Genomic DNA, 20,651 nt, shown 5'->3' with positions numbered 1-20,651 from the left:
CCTCAGCCAAGGACAGAGACCTGAGCCGCAGTCGAGACTGCCCTTTGGCCTAGTCCTCATAGTGGGGGAAAAAAAAAAAAAAAAAAAAAACAGAACAAAAAAGGCGCCCTCGTCCTCATCCTCGTCCTCCATGCCAGGTGGCCTCTGCCAGCCTCCCCACAGCCTGACATCCACAGGCCCACCTCTCTGACTCAACACCTCTGGAATCTCCAGCCCAGTGCCCTTGGCTTGGTGCCACCCTTGAGCCACATTTGCTTGCGTTCTCTAAATGTCTGGCTGAAAACGCACTGGACTTGGAGTCAGAAGTTGAGGTTCCTGTCCCACTAAGGAACAAGGAACACTTGGTTAAGTCCCCTGGGTCCCCTTGGCCTCAGTTTTCTCATCTGTACAAACAGGGGGCAAAGTTCCTCTCTGGCTCCCACAGGCTCTGTGAAACCGAACTGAAGCCCCATGCAACGTGAGTATTCTTACCAAATTCCTTGCAGATAATTTTAACTGTGCTCATGCACAATCAGTTCAAGAAAAAGCCAGTTATGCTCCAAGACAGACAAATATAGAACTTTTGTCTGTTTTATGCACTGGCTGCTCCAAAAATAAAGGAGAAAGATATTTTTAGACATTATAGGTAAACCATCGGGGAGTTGCTGTCATGGAGCAGCGGAAATGAATCTGACAAGGAACCATGAGGTTTCGGGTTTGATCCCTGGCCTTGCTCAGTGGGTTAAGGATCTGGAGTTGCCATGAGCTGTGGTGTAGGGTCGAAGACGTGGCTCGGATCTGGTGTTACTGTGGCTGTGGTATAGGCTGGCAGCTGCAACCCCTGGCCTGGGAACCTCCATATGCCGCAGGTGTGGCCCTAAAAAGCAAAAAAATAAATAAATAAGCCATCAGGCATGCTCAGCATATTTTTATGCCCAAAAAAAAAAATCCACTGGATCCTCTTATGCCACTAAAGATTACACTGGTCTTTGTTTTGTAAATCCTGTGGTGGCCTTTAGTCAAAGGCAATAAAATCCTATTTTAGATTCTCTGATGGAGACAAAATATTATGAATTCTGTGGACTTCCCTTTGAGGTGTCAAAATCTGACACTTCATCTCATCTGAAGTGAGAAGAGTCAGAAGACTGACCTGTGCAGCTAAAGGCCATGATGAGGGTGAAACTAAGGGCCAGAGTGAGTGAGTGCTGGATTGTTGCTGAAGTTAGTTTAAAAAGTCAACATGTTGATATCTGGCTGTCAAGACTGTTAAAGATGACCTAACATGGAGTTCCCGTAGTGGCACAGTGGTTAACAAATCCGACTAGGAACCATGAGGTTGTGGGTTCGATCCCTGGCCTTGCTCAGTGGGTTAAGGATCCGGCATTGCCGTGAGCTGTGGTGTAGGTTGCAGATGCAGCTCAGATCCCAAGTTGCTGTGGCTCTGGCATAGGCTTGGTGGCCTCAGCTCCGAATGGACCTCTAGCCTGGGAACCTCCATATGCTGCGGGTGTGGCCCTAGAAAAGGCAAAAAGACCAAAAAAAAAAAAAAAAGAAAAGATGACCTAACAACTCCACCTTTAGGACTAGTCTACAGGCATACTTACAAGCACATAGAAGGATGGACATGTAAGGATATCCTCAGAGTGTTTTTGTAATTAATTTAAAAAAAAAAACATAAATACCCATTAAGAAAGGATAGAGGAGTTCTTGTTGCAGCTCAGCAGGTTAAGAACCTGACTAGTATCCGTGAGGATGCGGGTTTGATCCCTGACCTCGCTCAGTGGGTTAAGGATCTGGTGTTGCTGTGAGTTGCAGTGTAGGTCACAGACATGGCTCAGATTTGGTGTGGCTGGCTGTGGCATCATAGGCCAGCAGCTACAGCTCCAATTTGACTCCTAGCCCGGGAACTTCCATATGCTGCAGGTGCAGCCCTAAAAAGACAAAAAAAAAAGAGAGAGAGAGAGAGAAAGAGAGAAAGGATGGATAAAATAAATGATACTACTTTCATATGGTAGAATTTTATGCAACTATGAAAAGATTAAAGTATGTGGGCAGAAATGGAAATCTGTCCATCAAAAGTCAAAATAGTGCACTGTGCAGAAATACCTAGCATACAATCCAACTTTGTAAAACAAAACTGTAAACCTGTCTATATTTATACATTTTTTTAAATGTCTAAGACACTCACTGCACTCTTCACTATGGGGAATGGGATTTTACTTTATCCATTTCTGTTTAATTTTCATTATTTTGCAATGAGAATCTGCTACTTTTATAACTTAAAAATACATAAACGATTTTCAAAGGACCACTTGACACACAGAGGTTTGAGGGAATCTAGGCCACAGAGACAACAGGGGGCACCCTTGAGCAGGAGGCGCTCAAGGCTCCGGCTTCTCCAATGGGGACCAAACATGAGGGCTCCTGAAGCCTGGGCTAGAAAGGATCCCAGCAGGGGCTCTCTCCAATCCCCTTCCCAACGCGGCAACACGGAAACTTCCATTTATTGAGAGCTTACTTTCTGCTCAATGGATCCTCACTTGTAAATAACATCATTGCCCTCATGTATAAATGAGGACTCTGCCGCTCAGAGAGGGTAAGAGACCCAGCCAAGACCACACAGCCAAGGACCATTGCCCAGGTCTGGCTGACCCCAAAGTTTTCACAATATGGTGAGGTGGCAATATGCCTACAGCTTTCTTGTCCCTGAATGTGAAAGAATCCAAGCAGGGACCCAAGAAGAGGAGCAAAGGAGACAAAAAGATGAAGTTAGGGGATGGGAGGAAGATGATCCGAGAGTCAGAAGGATTTCAGGGGTTGGTTGTCCGGGAAGAAGACGTCAACCTCCAAGCAATGGAAAGGAGAGGGCTCTACACCGGCAAACATAAGGGAAAACCTCCGGCTCCCAACCTGCTTAAGGCAAACCTGGAAGTGGCCTCCAGACCCGCGGAGAAGCTGGCAGGGAGTTGGGGGGGGGGCGGTATGGGCCATCAGAGGAGATAGTCTGGCAGGAGTCTAAAAAGTCCAAAAATGGCCCAGGCCCAGAGAGATCTCGATGGATGGCAAGTGGTGAAGCGCCAGAGCAAAGGTGAGAAGAGACCAGGCCGCCGTGCTGGCCTGGATTCCCAGAGCTGAGAATGCGGTCTAGACAGGAAGTGATTAAGGCCTGAATGAAGAATTTCCCCAAAAGTCAGGTCGGGGAAAGGGCAGAGCTGGCACACGGCAGGAGGCAGGGCAGGGAGGCGAGCGTGCCAGGGGAGGTGGGCCCCTCTCCAGCACACCAGCATCCTGCTGGCCTCGCCCCAGCAGCCCCAGGGGAGTGATACCCATCTCCACAGCCCAGGTACCTGCTGCCTTCCACCACGGGGATCTGCGCCGCACCTGCTCCAAGGACACATCTGTTTTCCCCAAAGGGTCAAGAGTTGAGGGGTCGCTCAGTTAGGAAATCCTTGCAACTTATAGGGTCACTTCTCCCAAGTGGCCCTAATCAAGCTTCCTCCCAGGAGTCTTGCCTAAGGGCAGGGTTTGCAGAAGAGACCTTGGTGCCTTGGTTAATGGTAAACTCAATGAGTCAGTGTGTAAAGTGAGGGTGTGTCTGTCTTGGGCCTCACAGGACTCCTGGAATCCTGAGCGCAGGCCCTGGCTCCATGGCAGATGCTCAATAACCATTATTTGAATGTAGAAAGGAGGCCCTGCCAAAATGCTGATTCGATCTCGGGGCACATTAATCAAGTTTGTGACTTCTGGGAGGGGGACGACGAGGGCAGTTCACAGTGTGGGACTGGACCAGCTCGTGGAGCATGCCCAGGGAAGAGATGGGACAAAGAACCAAGGCAAACGTCCCAGGAACAGAGATTTCTGCTGAGCACCAGGGAGAACGTTCTATAATTTAGCACTCTCTAGGAATAAAACCACTGTCCAGAGGGGCCTCTGAAGACTCAAGTACAGGACGGAAACAATCAGCTGGAAACTTAAACAGGGAAGCAATCAGAATGGAAGGCTCCTGAGGACCCACCCAGAGCCTCAATTCTCCAAAGCTATCCGAACCCCTCTTGAATTGGTTTATATTTTTGGCTGCCAAGAGCCACATGTTTGCTTCCGATCAAAGTTCAAGGAAAAGAAATGTACTTTTTAAATCACTTCTTTCAGTCTTCAAAGGAGGTCTCTTCGTTCTAGGGCTTCAAAGATCTACTAAGCAAAGATGGTTTGGACAAATTATAACTACCATCAGGCTATCACTTCAGCATGTGTTTGCTAGTTTTTAAACAAACACATTAGAGGTAGCATGGAATTCTGCTTTTTTTTTTTTTTTGCTTTTTAGGGCCACACATGTGGCACATGGAAGTTTCCAGGCTAGGGGTCAAATTGGAGCTACAGCCGTCAGCCTACGCCACAGCCACAGCCACACGGGATCCGAGCTGTGTCTGCGACCTACACCACAATTCATGGCAACGCCGGATCCTTAACCCACTGAGCAAGGCCAGGGATCAAACCCGCATCCGCATGAATACTAGCAGGGTTCATTACCGCTGAGCAACAACGGGAAGTCTGTGGCATGGAACTCTGGAAAGCACTGCTGAGCCAGAGAGATCCTAAGTCCTAATCAGGGTTCCATCTTTTAGGAGCCTCGAGATCTTCAGGTCCTCATTAATCTCACTAGAGCCTCAGTCTCCTCATCTATTGAGGGGGGGAAATGTGCCCCTCCTGGTGGAGCTGCAAGAGCTAACTGGGGTCAGGCTCCAAAAACCCATGCAGTGGGGACATATAATCCGCTCCATGTTTGCAGGTTCAATGGTGAGGGAGCAGGGAAACAAAAGAACACATTTAGACATTCGTGTGTACTCCTGGGTGGCCGCAATTTCTAACTGCCTCCTTCTGAGTCTTGTGAACGTATCGCCACATTTCAGTTTTTGACCCTCGGCTACCTGACCTAGCTCCACCACGGACTTATTCACCAAGCACAGCTTCAGGGGACTTTTTGTTCCTAAAACTCAAGTCCCTTTCAAAAGATGAAGTTTTACTCCCGGGAAGCAATTCAGAAGCTAGGCCAAGGTTCTTCAGAAAGTTCCCAAAGAGGAGGCCCAGAAATGTGGTGAGCAGCACCAGTGTGGTAGAAATAAGCCTGCCATCTCCCCAGGAAACACCCCTGAAAGGGACAATGCTTATTTGGAAAATGTGAGTTCTGGTCTGCTTGTTTAAAAAAACAAAACGAAAGCACGCCTTCTTTAGCCACAACTACGCATAACAACCCAGAATGCTGAGGCTGAAAGGGCCCTTAGAGGCAGGCAACCGCGCCTTGCTGCCTAAAACACACACACACACACACACACACACACACACACACACACTGTTCAGATGGGAAGACTGAGGAAGAAGGAAGTCATAAGGGAGTCAGTAGCAGAGGGAGTGCTGGCTATCTGCTTTCTGCTTCCAAGTTTCCTGATCTTTCCATCACCTCAACTCAACCAAGCCACCCTGCCAGCTCTGAGTCAGGGCCTGCTCGGCAGCAAGCCCCCTATCCATTCGTCAAGGCTCCCAGGTAACCGAAGTCAGATCCCAGGGCTCCAACTTCTGTCCAAGTAGATTTAAACTCATGACACTGAGCCGGAAGCGGGCCAGCTCTGGGGATTGTGTGGGCGAGTGAAGTTCCCCCAGTTAGAGCTGAGCAGGGCCCGCTCCAGGAAGAGCAGCGTTACCTCCACGCCCAGGCCTCTGTTTGGCAGAGCTAGAGCCTAAAGAGATATCCCTCAGAAGAGGGTTGGGGATTCGGGTTAACACACACCCAGAACACCCAGGTAAGCGATGCTCTTCTAAAAATTCTCTGGCTGATGGCTTTAATCTTCTCACCCACAAGGTCATTCATCATAGCTGGAGTGAACTGCCATTTCTTCCGCTCCTTAGAGGAAGTTGGGATCAACAGGGGAGTGTCACTCGGGGCTGGAAAAACTTTCTAACCATCAAAAATGGAGTAAATATTAGCCTTGATAGGTGGTGAGTTTCCCCATTCCTGGAAATATACAAGAAGAGCTGGGTGGCCATTTGGTAGTGAGGGCACAGAAGAGTCCCTCCCTCAGCTTTTCAGGTCTTTTCCACCCTAACTGTACATCAGGAAGAGGGGAAAGTTAGAGGCCTGGAGGATGAAACCCACCAGGAAACCCGGCCTGGGAAACACGAGTGCAAGTCTTACCTCAGCAGCCTTGTTCCTTCCCTCGTACAGCAGCAGCTCCTCTGTCAACAGGAGGGTTCGGGCAGGGTTGCAGAGATCTAAAGGCTGAAAACAAAGAGCACGGTTCAAAGGGGCCCGATGGAGATGGGAAGTGGGGGTAGCAGAGGCAGCCTGCCAAAGCCAGCCACGAGCCTGCCAGCCCTGCCCCCGCCCCAGGAACCCACACGCCCCCCTCACACAGACAGAAACAGAAAGGCTGGGCTGCTCATCCTGGGCGGTACTGCCGCCGCTACCTTCCCCCTCAACCCTCCCTGTGAGAGCTACCCTCTCACTGCAGGAAGTCCAACCACAGGGTCGGCCTCCCCACCCCCAGCTCCCGCCCTGTACTGAGCTCCTGGGCCCTCCTGGCCCCACGCTCCCTGTCCCGTTCACGCTGTAGGGCCCAGGCTCTCAGGACCCCTCCTGCAGTATCCTGAGAGCCTCATGCCAGATTTGGTCACCTGAATCCCTTCAAGGCCCAGCCAGTCCCTGCTGTACGTGCATCACACAATTGACCTCACTGCGTCTTCTCAGCCATGAGTTCCCAGGGACCAATTCTCACCCAGACCTCTGCCTCCACACCGTGACCCTGCCCCATACCCGCTGCAAGCCCTGTCCCCCGCCCCCCACGCCCCCACCCCTGGCCCTGCTCAGCCTGAAGAATCCTCCCTAAGCTCAGGACTACCCAGCAGGACTTATCCTTGTGAATGTGTATGCATAACATGGCTTCTAGATATCTGACACCAAGCAAGGTGCTGGAAGAAAGATGACAAAACAAATGTCAACTACACGCAACAAGCTGGAGATAGCTTACAAGTAACGGGAGGCAAAAGAAGCAAAAGAAGATACGAGGTACAGTTTCTGTGAACCACGTTCGGAAGGAGGTCCTTTAGGAAAGCATGCAGAGATGACAAAGCCAAAGAAAAGCAAGGAATTATAATTCCTGATTATTATAAAGTCAGGCTGGCGGCTATGTCTGGTGGGGAGGAGGGCGCTGTAATCAGGAAGAGATAGTCATAGCCTCCAGAGCCATGGCCATGGTCTAGTCCTTTCTCTCAGTGCATGTCTGCCTTAGAATCACTTGCTAAACTATACATCTAAGGTTATGCCATTTGGAGTTTAGGTAGTTGACAACTTAAAAGTTTTTATAACTTTGAAAAACTAATTTTAATTTCTTGGTAAAAACTTTAAAATAAAAACAAAAAAATAAGCCCCATGGATGCCAAGACCTTTGTGGTTCCATCCTGAGAAGGAGGAGATACCAAGAGAAACGCAAGGGGCAGACCCTGCCCACGGAGTTGTCTGGGGAGAGGCATGTCACCTGCCAGAGATGCACCGCGTCCTAAAAAAGTATGGGTTCTGAGATCCACTGGGCAGTGACAGGCCCGGAATGGGATGCCAGGCGACCAGAGACGGAAAACCTGGTCAGAAATGGAGCCCTTAGGGCCGCGTCACCTCTAGGCTGCTGACGAGAGGATAAACTTGGGGTCTTTCTGGGGAGCAATTTGTCAAAATCTGTATAAAGAGCCTTCGAGATGTTTATGACCCATGACCTGGTCATTTCACTTCTAGGGATCTCTCCCAAGGAAAATCATCCGAGAGGCAATTTACGCATGAGGATTTTCATCACAGAGGTATTTACAATAGCGAAAGAGTAGACATAACACAAGCGTCTGAAGAGAGAACTAGTTAAATAAATAGGGTACATCCATATCGTCGTGGGCAACCACCACAAAACACAGACTCAAAGACTATTCAGTGATGTAGGGAAATACTCATGCTCTAATTCTTGTTTAAAAAAGGTAACCGGATATAAAATGTATGATATGATCTAACTGTGCGGGTTTTTTTTAATAGGGATACGCGAAGGCAAGCTATCTAAATCCTCATATTGGCTACATCTGGGGGACGGAATAAAGAAAGGTTTAGAGATGGGGAGGAGCAGAAGGAAGACAAGAGACAAGTAGGAAAAGGGAGATCTAAATAAACCCCAGGCCACCAGCTCATACTGGCCAGACACGAATGCTAAGACCAAGGAGACCAGACGAGATGCCAGACCTCAAGGCTCTCTCCCTTGGCCATGTCCAAGCAACGAGGCCCTGGAGGAGCCAGGAAGCAGGAGCCTTGTCCCCCAGGCCCTGTGACAACACGATGAGCAGCTGAGCATGGGACATGCCCCCAGAGAGCAAAGGGGGGAGGGGGCCTCCTTGTTGCTGAGCTTTCCTGCCCCCGCTCTCCTCCTCCTCCTCCTGCAAACCTCTGTTCCCTCTGTATAAGCCCCAGAAGCCTGAGCCCCTGAAGCTATTTGCCTTTCCCCAAAGGGGGCCCTTAGCGCTGGCAACGAGGCACCATCCCTGAGTCCTGGGGTAAAGGACCCTCTTCTTTCTTGCCTCCTCCAGGGGAAGCCCTCAGGGTCCGCCATCAGCTCACCTGAACAAAGACGGGGAACACCAGGACCTTGGGGGCCAGGGTGACGTAGGTGCCATAGCTTGAGTGTGGGGTGTGCGGCCTCATGACCGGGCAGTTCTGGTAGTTTCCGTGGCCCTTCATGGTCTGCACTGTCTTCATCAGCCGACACTTCTTCCCCAGGCCTGAGTAGGACTTCCCTTTACTGGGACTCCCCGATTCTGTGGGACAGAGACGGCGGGCTGTGAGGCATCTGCATCCCCCTGCAAAGGCACCCCCTCTGCAGAAACAGGGAAGAGCCTCGGTCCCTCAACAGCCACTGACAACAGCAGGTACCATGTGCCAGGCCCTGAGCAAGGTGCTGCGGAGACAGGGAGACCTCAGAAGGAATTCCCTCATCCTCCATCCTGACGGCCAACCAGCAACTCCAGGGCCAGGACAGAGCTGGGCACCACCAACCATGAGGCAGCCTTCCTCATCTGGTGACCCAGGACCTGAATCGGACCTGTCAGTTTGGGCTCGTACTTTTAAAAATCAGAACATCTCTCAGATTTAAGAAATCAGAAGATCTGCCCTCACTGGACCCAGACGGAGCAATCAATCAATGCAAGCACCCTGGGCAGCAGAGCACGTGTGCTCCCCCTTGGCACTGCCCCCACGGCTGCCTGCCCCACCCAGCACTGCTGGTCCCTTTCATGGCCTCCCAGGTCCCTTGAATGAAGGGACTGGAGATCCTGTCTCTGCGGTGATGGCAGAGACAGTGGGCTTTCCCAGGATGTGGGGGCGGGGGGGGGGGGGGTCGGAGCTCTGCTAGCCAAGGACACTGCAGCAGCCTGGCTCACTGAGTCAGTCTGGAATAAGGAGTGGCACCTGCAGCTCTAGTTCTCAGGGAAGATCACCAGCTCTGGGCCAGGGAGCTGTGCCCAAATCCCATTCCTCTTGCTGACCAGCTGGGTGACCACTGGCAACTCCTTTCCCCCTTCAGAGTCTTGGTTTCCTCAAATGCAGTAACAGAACCAAGCTCACTGGGCAGGGCGACGGGGGGTGCTGTGAGGATTAAATGAGATACCCCAAGAAAAGGCCCTAGAACAACGCCTGGTAGGTGCAAGATAAAGGTGAGCTGCTAACTTATTGTGGTTCTTGTTGTTGTGATTCCTCCGCCTGGAAAAGCAAGTTAATCGGGTGCTCCAGGGGACTCTTGAATCTTAGGTTTCATCACGGCCAGGAGGTTCTCCCGGGGCGGGCCACCCACTCAAAAATTATTCTCATCAGAAAAGGAGAGAGAGAAAATCATCACCAGGAAAGAGCAGAGGGCTACATGGGGTCCCTCTATAAAGCGACACTGCAGGACACACACCCTCACACTAAACAAAGGGTGACATCCTGGGGTTAACAGACGCAGACTATTGCCTTTGGAATGGATAAGCAATGAGATCCTGCTGTGTCACACTGGGAACTATGTCTCATCACTTATGATGGAGCATGATAATGTGAGAAAAAAGAATCTATACATGTATGTGTGACTGGGTCACCATGATGTACAGTAGAAAACTGACAGAACACTGTAAGCCAGCTATAATGGAAAAAATAAAAATCATTATAAATGAGAAAAAAAAAAAGGGGGGGTGACATCCAGATCTTTACCATGTCTCATCAATGCGCAGAGGAGCAAAACACAGAGTAGCTAAAAAGTCAGGAGTTCTTGGACTCAAGTAGGTAGGAGACAAACTGAAGGGCATTCGGGCTCCACACACACCTGGGCCTCCCTGAGGGTTCCTGCCGCCAGCTGGGCGACTGACCAGCTCTCCCTAACCTGCATGCTCAGCTCATGTCCTGGGGCCCAGGTCTCCTGCTGCCACCCCCGGTGCTGGCAGCTAGAGGGTAAACAGGTGGCCTGACCTGAGTGACATCTCAGGGAAGCTCCCCACCAACGCGTGGTCCACGACCTCAAAGGAAAAACCCAGCTCGGAAGGTTTCACACTTGCTTCCTCCACCCACCCAATGCCCCTTCTCACCAAGCAGGTGAGAAAAACAAGTCAGCCCCCCGTACACAAGTGACCACCGATCACAGCAGTATCTTGGGGCATCACTCAAACCATGATCACCTAAACCACTTCCTGCCTCTTCAGGGAGTCGCTAAGAGAAGAGCAGAAAGAGCGGGAGCCCAGGCGGGGGCGGGGGCCTGATGCATGAAGTACTTACACAGCCCTGGACGCCAGCCCCAGAGGGGTCTGTGCAGCCAGGCCCTGGCTCCTGTGCTGAAAGAACCCACTCCCTGGCTCTCAAAATCTGCACTGGATGTGAGGTGGACCAGACCCCTAAACTTGGCCACTGGCTTCCTCAGAGACTGGCTGTGCAACATTGAACAGGCTCTTTCCCACTCTGAGCCAGAGTTTCCGCCCCTGCAAAGTAAACATAACACAGCAGAGGGGGCCCACGTGAGAGACCCAATAGGACAGGGTTTGATGAGTGGTTCCAGAGTGTGAAGGCACGAGGATTACCAAGCCAAGCCGGCAAATAGTCTATCCGACAGGGCGGGCAAGAGGACAGGGCTCCTGGGCCACAGATCACACTATGAATGGGGGTCACGGGTCAGTCTGCGACGAGATAGTCTAGTTTAAGCCAGCCAAGCCTAGACCAGGGAGGACAAAACCACACAGGACTGACAAGCAAGGCAAAGCAGACCAAACGTAAGGAAGGGTGCTGCTCGCGCATGCCAAAATCTGGGCCCTGGGCCTGCCAGTCTGACTTTTAAAGGAATCCTTTTCTTCCCTTCCTTGCCCAGCTGCACAGGGCTGTCACAGAATAAAGAGTCATGAATGAGCCACCTGACACACACTTCTGCCTTCAGGTAGGAAGCAGCTCCATTTTACAGACAAAGCAACCGAGGCCTGCAGGGATTGCGGGACTTGCCCAAAGTCATCTGGCGGGACCAACCCAACCTATGAGGCATGCCCTCGGGTCCCATCTCCAGCACCCTGGATAACGTGGGGCAAGGAGGCTTGGTTCTCCAAAACAGAGTTTTTGAAGTATCTTTCTTAAAAAACAGTCCAGGTTGAATCCCAGCTCTTGAACTCTGTGAAGGCAAACTCCTTGACTCCCCCTCTGCTAACTCGTACACTCTCTGGTCCAAACCCCCATATCACCCCTTAAATACCTGCTTCACTGACCAAACACAGTAATTACTTGGCTTTTCTCTAGCTTCCAAGACAAGCCCTGGCAGCTACCCGACCAGGGCAGGGGCGAATCTGAGCCCGGGCTGCCTTTACAGGGCAAAGGACAATGCTGAGGGCCCCAGGGGCCCCAGAGAACATGTCAACCACAGGCGGACAGCCCCCGCCCCCGCCCCCCAGGCCCCGGAAGGGCACAAGACCCCATTCAATTCAGGTTGGCTCAGCCTACACTCCTGAAAGGAGGCCAGGCAGCCCAGCCAGAGGAGGGGACAGAGGTCGGCACGCTGGTGACAGCTTTAGCCTCTACAGAGCCCTACCCGAGGAGTGCATCTAAAGGAGGATTTGCGTTCTGAGTTTCACCTCTTCCTCCGAACCTCAGGACAAGGAGCCATGAACACTTGACCCCTGGTGAAGAGCACAGATGACCCTGGATACCAAAATAACTACTATTGTGAAGAATAAATGAAGTCAAGCTCTTAATAGAGTGCATTTGAGTTACCATTATCATTAGCAGCAGCAGCAGCAGGATGTTCTTGCCTGTCTCTCTCCCACGACCTGGATGATGGTGCCTGTCTTGGTTCACTAAGTACTATATTCTCAGAGGGGAACCAAAACTTGGATACAAGCTGGGGGACACCAAGAGGCATGTCTTAGGCTGAGAAAGAATCACACCAGTCCCCAGCAGGCCACATGCCTTCCAGCTCCCCCCCGCCGGCCCCATGGCCAGGATAAAAAACACTTAGCAGCAGCAACCCGGGGCATTTCCCTTCAGTCACTCAGCAAAATTCTGTTGAGTACCTGCTGTCATGCTGCCTGTCGGACCCTGGGTCCAGCATCAGATACACCGAGATGAGCCGACCTAGGCCCTGCCCTTAATGGGGTCACCATTTAGCAGTGACATCCCCATTCTAACCTAATTCCCCAACTAAAAGCTTTTTAAAATCTGAGAGTTGAATCACTATCAGAGTTTTTCTAGAAGGTACACAGATTCATTTCCAGCAGGCCAAGCCCAAACACCCAAATGCCCCAGTCTGGAGAGAATGAAGAGGCCTTCCACCCGCAACTCTAAGCCTGATGGGAGCCCTTTTTCCCAAAAAAGGCATCTGCTATAAGCAAAGCATTGTCTTCACACTGCTGACAAGAAGCAAGTCTGCGAGTGGCTAGAAAAGGCCACTCTCAAGGAAAGACGTCAAAGGGCATTCTGTGTGCACTGAAGGAAGGGCTCAAGCATATCCAAGGTCAGCGTCATGGACCATCAGGCAAGGCTGGTCTCAACCTTCTAGATGCCAGCTGCACTCCAGCTAGCTGGACTCTAACAGGCGCAGAGAGGGAATGGCCAGCCGACTCCAGCACAACAGCGATGCTGCAAACCTCCTGAGAGGAGGGACTGGTTTGGAGCTCAGCTTCTCTCCCTGGCCCTGAGAAAATCAGGCCGGGATTTAAAGGGAGGAGCTCCCTTTGTGGCTCAGCAGTAACAAACCCCACCAGTATCCATGAGGATGCCGGTTTGATCTCTGGTCTTGCTCAGAGGGTTAAGGATCCAGCGTTGTTTTCTAGGTCGCAGATGTGGTTCACATCCCGCATTGCTGTGGCTGTGGCTGTGGCTGGCAGCTGTAGCTCCGATTGGACCCCTAGCCTGGCAACTTCCACATGCCTCAGGTGCGGCCCTAAAAAAAAAAAAGGCCAAGGGAGAAGAATTCTTTCAAACAGCAGAGACATCTGTGCACTTCAAAGACAACCATCTTCCATGTAGCATGGCTCAGTAATCAGGCTGCTGCTCAAAACCATTATCTCCTTTAGTCCTCCCAGCAACGCTCCGAAGTGGGAAGTACCAGCCCCATTTTATAAAGAAAGAGGCTCAATGAGGGGACATGAATTGTTCAAACTCACTCAACTCCAATTTGAGATCTCCCAGTTCCAAATTCCATCCATCCTTCCAGGCGGGCCTGACCAGTGCCTATAGCATCTTACACACACTGGGTGCTCAGTAACGTTGGATGAATCTCAGCTGAATGCCTAAGCCTGTCTCTTAGGCTGCTCTGGGAAGATGCCCTCTCTTGCTTCTCAGTTCAGGCTCCAAGGAAGAAAGACACTGGTTCAGTGAGGGAGAAAGGGTCCCAGGAGGAGAGTCTGTGTCCACATGTGGGGGGATCTTGACACTGCTGGGAAGGCCTCCCAGCTCTGAGCGGGATGCAGGGCACAGCCTCCCAGCTGACTCGCCATCTCACAGCAGCCGAGGACAGACTCACCTTCAGGGATGGTGTCCTCCTGGTACACAGGCCGCAGCAGCTGCAAAGGAAAGACAGAAACCACCTGAGCCCCAGGACCAGGGCGGAGGACCTGGCAGGCTGCTTGGCCCTGCCCTGGGGAGAGCAGGAGAGCACCACAGGGCACGAGGGCAAAACAACAGAACCGCTAACAAGCTCATGGGGAGCTTAGAGAGATCCCAGAATCTAGACTCCTCCAGGATGTTCGAGTTGAGCTTTGAGCTGTCTAAGACTAACCCCTGGACTGAGTCCCCAACTTCCCTGACAGCAGCTTGTTCCCAAGTACGTTCTGTGGAACATCAGCGCTTGAGACACCAACAACTCTGTGACAAAGGAGGTTGGGAAACACTGGGCTAAACCACCACCTTCACCGCAGATGCCCTCAGGGCCTCAAATAGGCTAATATGCATCGGGAATCACCCAGAAAAGGCAGAGTGAGTGAGGTATTTCTCAGACGTCTCTGACCTCAGCACACTTTTTCCTCAGAGTATCTCATGGGATCAATGTCTGGGGGCACACACTCCATCGGCCCCCTTTGCCATCTTGTAGCTCCAATGACAGGGGCCCAGGGCCTATTCCGGGCCCATTCCGCTGGAAAAACACAGACTGGCAGAAAGCTCTTCCTTCTTTTAAGGTGAAATCTTCCACCCTGTGACATCCACTGGTCCTAGATCTGTGCCCCTGAGGCCACGAAGGCCCATCTGCTCTCTACCCAGGACAGCCCAACACAGGCGGGAGCAACGCGTACCCCACTTCCCCACCCCCCACTCCCACCCCCTGGCAGGCTCCTCGCAACTCAATTTTGAGTCTTCACGTCTCCCTGGCCTCACACAGGGGCCCGTGCTCCTTCACCTTCCCCGAACCAGCTGTCCGTACCTGGCTCCCAGGGTTCAGCGGGGCCAGGATGATGTAGTTGGGGTCGGTGGAGGCAGTGGCACGGGACAAGGCAGGCAGGGTGTGCTGGCCCCCGCGCTTGGTCACCTCTGTATAACGTTCCCAGCCGCCAAGCAGCAGCCCATCTGAGCTGTCACACACCAGGTGACAGCTGTGGCGCTGCTCTGGCCGTGCCTGGGCCCCATGGGTGCAGTTCTTCTCCCGCTTGTTGGGGGGCGACTGGAGGTCATGGGTTGACTTGCAGGAGGCCCGCCGCAGGACCCCGCCATCAGGCCCCGGCTTCACCTGGGGGACCATGCGCCACACGAGCAGGATGATCTCGCCAGGGCAGCTCCTGGAAGTTGGAAGGGGTCACACGGAGAGGTTGAGCCTTGGGGAGACCCATGTCAGTCAGGGTTGGGACTTGTGGAGGCGGAGAGGGGTCCTTTAGGTCGACTCTAGCTGACTGACAGAGGCTGGGAAGGGCGCTAAGGCCAAGGCCAGGAAGACAAGAAAGAAGACCAAACGCAACCAGCGATGTCCATCACAGGCAAAGCATCATCAAGGAGGAGCAAGCAGGCCTCCTGTGCACAACCCCTGACCCAGTCATTCTAGAAGCAAACCAAAAATGGCCATGAAGGCTTTAACCCGGAAGGTCGAAATTCAGAATAGCTGTTCAACTGTGCAATTAAAAAATTTTACCATGTCTACACATCCTCAGGAAACAATGGGCTTAGCTCTCAGGTCAGGGAACTAACGAGCTACAGGGGAAAGAGACCCCCCCCCTGGAGCCCCGCCACGAACCACAGGGTCCGTTTAAGAGCTTCTTCCCCACTGCTTGCTCTGAGCCTGACCCTTCAAATTTAAGGCCAAGAAACTCCATCCCCGAGGAGCAAAGCGAATTTCTCACGGCTGGGAAGGAGGGACAGGCAGGGCAAGCGCCCAGGGCTGGGGAGGGGAGGCACGCATTTGCCCAAGGCCCCAGGCCGCCCCGCCACCCCTGTCACCGGATCTCATGTGCCAGCTCCACGCATTTCCAGTGCTCCACAGGCCTCTCATTCAGCTGCAGCACCGTGTCCAGCTGCTGCAGCCCTGCCCGCTCTGCCGGCCCCCCTGCAGGCACAAAGAAAAGCCACTCAAGGGCTTCTGAAGCCCACAAACCCCTCAAAGGCCCTGGGGTCCTTTGTTTCTATGGTGACCTTGGCCAAGGACTGCCCCCCCCACTCTTCATCTGTGAATGAGGGGCTGACCTTGAGGCTTTTGGGGACCTTAAAGGGAGGCTCCCTTTTGCCCTCATTTCCTCACTGCCTGCATAGCCAGTACTGGCTAACCTCTCTGCTGGCCACCCTTCCCTGCAGGGCCCCCTTCTTCAACAGGGCCTCCCCTGGTCCCTTGAGAACCCTTCCTTGTCGCCAGGCTCCCACACTTCATTCATGGGGCACCAACCTCCAGCCCCTCCCTGCACAGGCATCGTGGGCCCCCAGATCGCCATGGTCTGGCCTCTCCTCCTAGGATGCTCACTCTGTGAGCAGGAGAAGTCTTTTATTTGTGAAAAATAGGGAGGGAATGACTACTTTTAAGGGCCCAGCAGGCTGGACTAGGATAATATCCACTCCAAACTGAGTTCATCAACAACTCTCATTTTCCCATCTAGCCATAACTGAAAAATATAGATTTAGTTCCTGTTTGAAATGACTGGGAAACAAAATATAAAAATCTATTTTCATTTTGATTAAAACAAAAAAAAAAATAGAGAGTGGGTGTATTTTCACAGACCTCACTTTCATCTGCGGCCATTTAAAAATATTATTCTTTTCATTTTGAAAAACCAGGACATTTTGCTCCACTTTAGGGTCCCCCTTTCAGTTCCAAGGTCTTGTTTGCAGAGCCTCAGGCTGGCAGCACCCAAGACACTCACTCACCGGAATCCACGGCCTGGACTCGGACCGGAGAGTCACAGCAGATGGTGAAGCCAAAGCCGTCCTTCCCCCTCGGGATGGTGATCTAGGACACAGCCCTGCCCGGTTACTCCCAGAAGCCGTGAGGCTGCTGCCCCTGCTCCAAGGTCAGAGCAGGCCCCACCCCAGAGCCACCTTCCTCTCCAAGGTTGCTGGAGCCAAGGAGGAGGCTGGCCAGCCCCTCGCTGTCCCTATCTCGGCCCAGGCATCTTGAGCACTGGGTTGTGGGCCAAGCAGGAAGGCTGGGAGCTCATGCAGGAGGACCTGGGATGGGCAGAGCCTTGGGAGAGTGAATCTGCCGTCCTCAGCCCTGGCAGACATGGGGCCTAGCCCTTCCCCTAAGGGCCCGCTGTGCTGCTAGTCCCACCCCACCTGTGACCTGCTGCCTGCCCAGCCCCTTCCTCCTTTCCCCGGGGGTTCACGGAGCATCACCCCAGGCTGGCCCTGCCCTGATGGCCCAGAGACGAAGCTGACCTGTTGGCTGTTGGCTGCCCTTCGGGAGCACAGGGGAGGAAAGACAGGGATACACACACTCGCCACCTCGGGCCAAGGGGCAGGGGACATGTGCTCACAGTCATCCTCCCTTGCAGGTAAGGGAGCAGGTGAGGGCAGTGCTAGGCCTCCTGGCTGAACCTGAACTGGCCAATGACCTCACGGTGCCTGCTGAGGCCCGTGTACATGCCTAGTTCACAACCCCTACTTTCAGAAGCCCCCTGAAAGTCCATGGATGCTCTTTTCAAAGCAACATGCAATAACTGAGCTCTGTAAACCAGGCTCTGCTGAGGCACTAGGGCATGAGGCCTTGGTCTCTGGCTCCCAGAGGGGCAGGAGGGTACACAGATCTCTCCAAAGCAAAGCAGGACATGAAAAGCATTAGAGCAAAATGTGAGGATGGTGCTAGAAAGAGTTCTCTGTGCCTTTTTTTTTTTTTTTTTTTTGCTTTTTAGGGCCATACCTGTAGCATATGGAAGTTCCCAGGCTATGAGTCGAATCAGAGCGGCAGCTATCAGCCTACACCACAGCAACTCAGGATCCAAGCCTCAGCTGCAACCTACACCATAGCTCAGGGCAACGCGAGATCCTTAACCACTGAGCGAGGCCCGGGACTGAACCCACACCCTCATGAATACTAGTTGGGTTCATTACCACTGAGCCACAATGGGAACTCCGCGTCCTTTGTGCGTTGACTTTAGACAAGGGGCTTGGTGCTCTGCAGGAACCAGCGAGGGCTGTGTTAGTGAGGACAGCGTCCCACCAGCAGCAGGAAGCTGTCGGGATGCAGCACCGCCTACTGGCTCAGCTCAGCTCAGCCTTGCTGCGCCCCCTCTGTGTACCCCTGGCTAGGCTCTGGGAGGCCTGCAGCCCCTGCCCACCCAAACAGTGATTCTAGCCTGCTTGAATCAGGTGCATAAGAGTGACAGACTAAGGGTGCTGAAGTCAGAAAGGGGGTCTGGTCCCCTAGAAGAAGCGGACGTGGCGTGGGCCCTGGTGCAGCATGGGGAAGGGTACCCCAGGCAGGCTGACCAGGAAGCCAGCTCAGCAGTCCTGGAAAAGATCAAGAGCTGCTGTCTCATTAGGAGAATTCTGTCTCCTTCCTTTAAGGGCTGCTTCTTCCAGGCTGGGCACCTAGCATTCACCTGCCAGCCATTCCAAAGGCCAGGCATGGGAGCCCAGGGCCACCAGAGCCCTTGGATGTTGCCGGGGAGGCCCCTGAGGATCTGCTTCCCACCAGCCCTGGGCCTGGATTCAAAGTGAGTTTGTAAAACAGGAAACCTGACAGACAAGGGGAAGGGGGGGGCAGGAAAATACCCCGTTCCCATAAGAATTCTGGGAAAACACACAGCTAAGACAGGAAGAGGAAAAAAAATGGAGAGAAAGAAAAACAAACTCTGGAGTGAGTATGGAAAGCCCAGGCTGAGGCCAAGGGACGATGACAGGAGCCCAGTCCACTCCATGCGACCAGCAGGGATTTTAGGGGCCTCAAAGCCCATCCTCAACCCAGGCAGCAGCTGAGATGCCAGCATCTTACCAGCCCTCCCCCAGTCCTACCCAACAAGGGGCCATGGTCCCTCCTGCCCGGGGCCTGGCTCTCAAAAGCGGGGCCCAGCACCCACAGGCTCAGGGCTGAGAGTCTGAGGACCAGCCCCAGAGTTGACCACACCCTGGTCCCCTCATCCAGGTGGGACTGTGGGCGGGAGACCCCTCCACCTTCCTGGGCGCCAGCCTAAGGAGAGCCAGTGCAGAAACAGTCTGGGCCCGCCGGGGGCTGGGAAGAGGAGGAGCAGAGAGGGTGTCCGGGAAGCAAGCCCCTCTCCTGCTCAGCGTGAGCGGATGGGACGCATGAAGGAAGCAGGATTATGCTCTGTCCGGGATGACCACTGCCCTCGTGGAGAGGACAACGTCCAAAGAACCTGGTTATCACTGCAGCCCTGAGGGGGACACAGGGCTTTACTGGGCCCATTTCACAGAGGAGGAAACTGAGGCCCGAAGCATAAGTGCTCAGCCCTCCTCTCTGACCTTGGGCCTCAGGGTCAGGCGGTGAAGGGGAGCAGCCCCACCCTAACTCTGGGACCTCAGCGACTCCTGGCAGAGGCCTTCCTTCCTCGGGATGGTTCTTGCTCTTTCCTGTCCAGAGCAGGAACTGCTACTGCTCCCAGATCTCAGCCACGCCAGCACCTCACTTCTGCCCTCCTGCCTGGTTTCTGACCCTCTGTCATGCCCAGATTTCAATGCCAATCCCTAAGTGCTACATTTATTGAATGTGTACATACCAGGCCCTGCACCAGGCACTGTACACCCATTCCTTCCACTCTCGCAGCATCATCCCGTGATTACCCTCTTCCACTGACAGGAAGACTGAGGCTCAGGGAGGTCAAGCGACGTGCTCCAGAGCCAGAGCTCAAGAAGGGCAGAGCTGGGTGTGAGCCCGGGTCTTGCACAAAGCTGGCGCTCTCAACCCTGCCCTGCTTTCTGAATCTGGGATCTCAGATTGAACTTGAGATCTGCCTTGAACTTGAGCCCCAGAGCCCCAGGCCCAGACCGCACTCATGCCTGACCCCACTCTGCCTGCCAGTGCGTCCCATCCTCAGGCCAGTAGTGACCAAGGACTTCTGACCTCCCGCTCTGCCTCACCACCCTGCCACCCAGTTTCCAGGGTCACAGGGGCAGCTCTGCAGGCCCCCGGGGCGGGGGGTGGGGGCCCTAAGAGCTGGGGGCTGGAGAGAGAACACGCGCGTCCCCTGCGCAGTGCAGGAGGCCCCTCTGAGCATCTCCCTGAGACTTACGTTGTCTGTTTGAGGGAGTTCAGGACCCAGATTCTAGTCTGGACATTAAAACACACAGAGGGACCTCGCTATACTTTTAAAATCAGGACCTTTCCTTGGACATTCCTGAAATCCGGATGCCCATTGCCTTCACCCAGCCTGACACCATGCTTTTTAATAAGAAAAAAATGTCTTGGGGGCTAACATGTCATCACTCCCACTCTGCCCCCGATCCTGAGACCCAAGGCTGAGAGGTCAAACCCTCTCCGTGAAGTCAGGCTCTGGAACCAGAGGACCCCGAGCTGCCTCAGAGCATCACGGCTACAGGGGAGGAAAATCTAGCACACCAGCACGCACCAACACGCACCGAAACACAGTCACACCTACACGATGCAGGACAGGCACTGCCATCCCATCGGAAATAGGGAAAGTTAGCAAAAATACAAAGTTAGCAAGAAAGACAAACCCAGCTGCTCAGCAAGCTAGTGGCTTCCAGTCTCAGGCCGGGGATGCTCCCTTTAACTACC

General features: G+C 53.2%; 1 protein-coding gene across 7 annotated transcripts in view; it reads right to left on the bottom strand.

The window, feature by feature from the left end:
* Positions 1–20,651, bottom strand: part of RGS3 (regulator of G protein signaling 3) — a 133,504-nt gene that overhangs the window by 75,789 nt on the left and 37,064 nt on the right. For 6 of the 7 annotated variants that reach the window (XR_007133299.1, XM_047768204.1, XM_047768208.1 and 3 more), the window contains 6 exons: positions 16,826–16,907; positions 15,911–16,016; positions 14,907–15,258; positions 14,013–14,052; positions 8,615–8,811; positions 6,167–6,250 (listed from right to left, as the gene is read on the bottom strand). Coding sequence is in view for 5 of the 7 variants with exons in the window: in XM_047768204.1 (XP_047624160.1) it covers positions 6,167–6,250; positions 8,615–8,811; positions 14,013–14,052; positions 14,907–15,258; positions 15,911–16,016; positions 16,826–16,907 (861 nt within the window). In the remaining 2 variants the exon portion in view is untranslated. Of the gene's footprint in view, positions 1–6,166; positions 6,251–6,382; positions 6,444–8,614; positions 8,812–14,012; positions 14,053–14,906; positions 15,259–15,910; positions 16,017–16,825; positions 16,908–20,651 lie in introns of those variants that run through there. The other variant, XM_047768214.1, reaches the window with a different exon arrangement.

Source organism: Phacochoerus africanus, chromosome 2 (genome assembly GCF_016906955.1).
Source record: "Phacochoerus africanus isolate WHEZ1 chromosome 2, ROS_Pafr_v1, whole genome shotgun sequence".
Lineage (NCBI taxonomy): Eukaryota > Metazoa > Chordata > Mammalia > Artiodactyla > Suidae > Phacochoerus > Phacochoerus africanus.
This window is presented reverse-complemented; position numbering and strand designations above follow the sequence as displayed.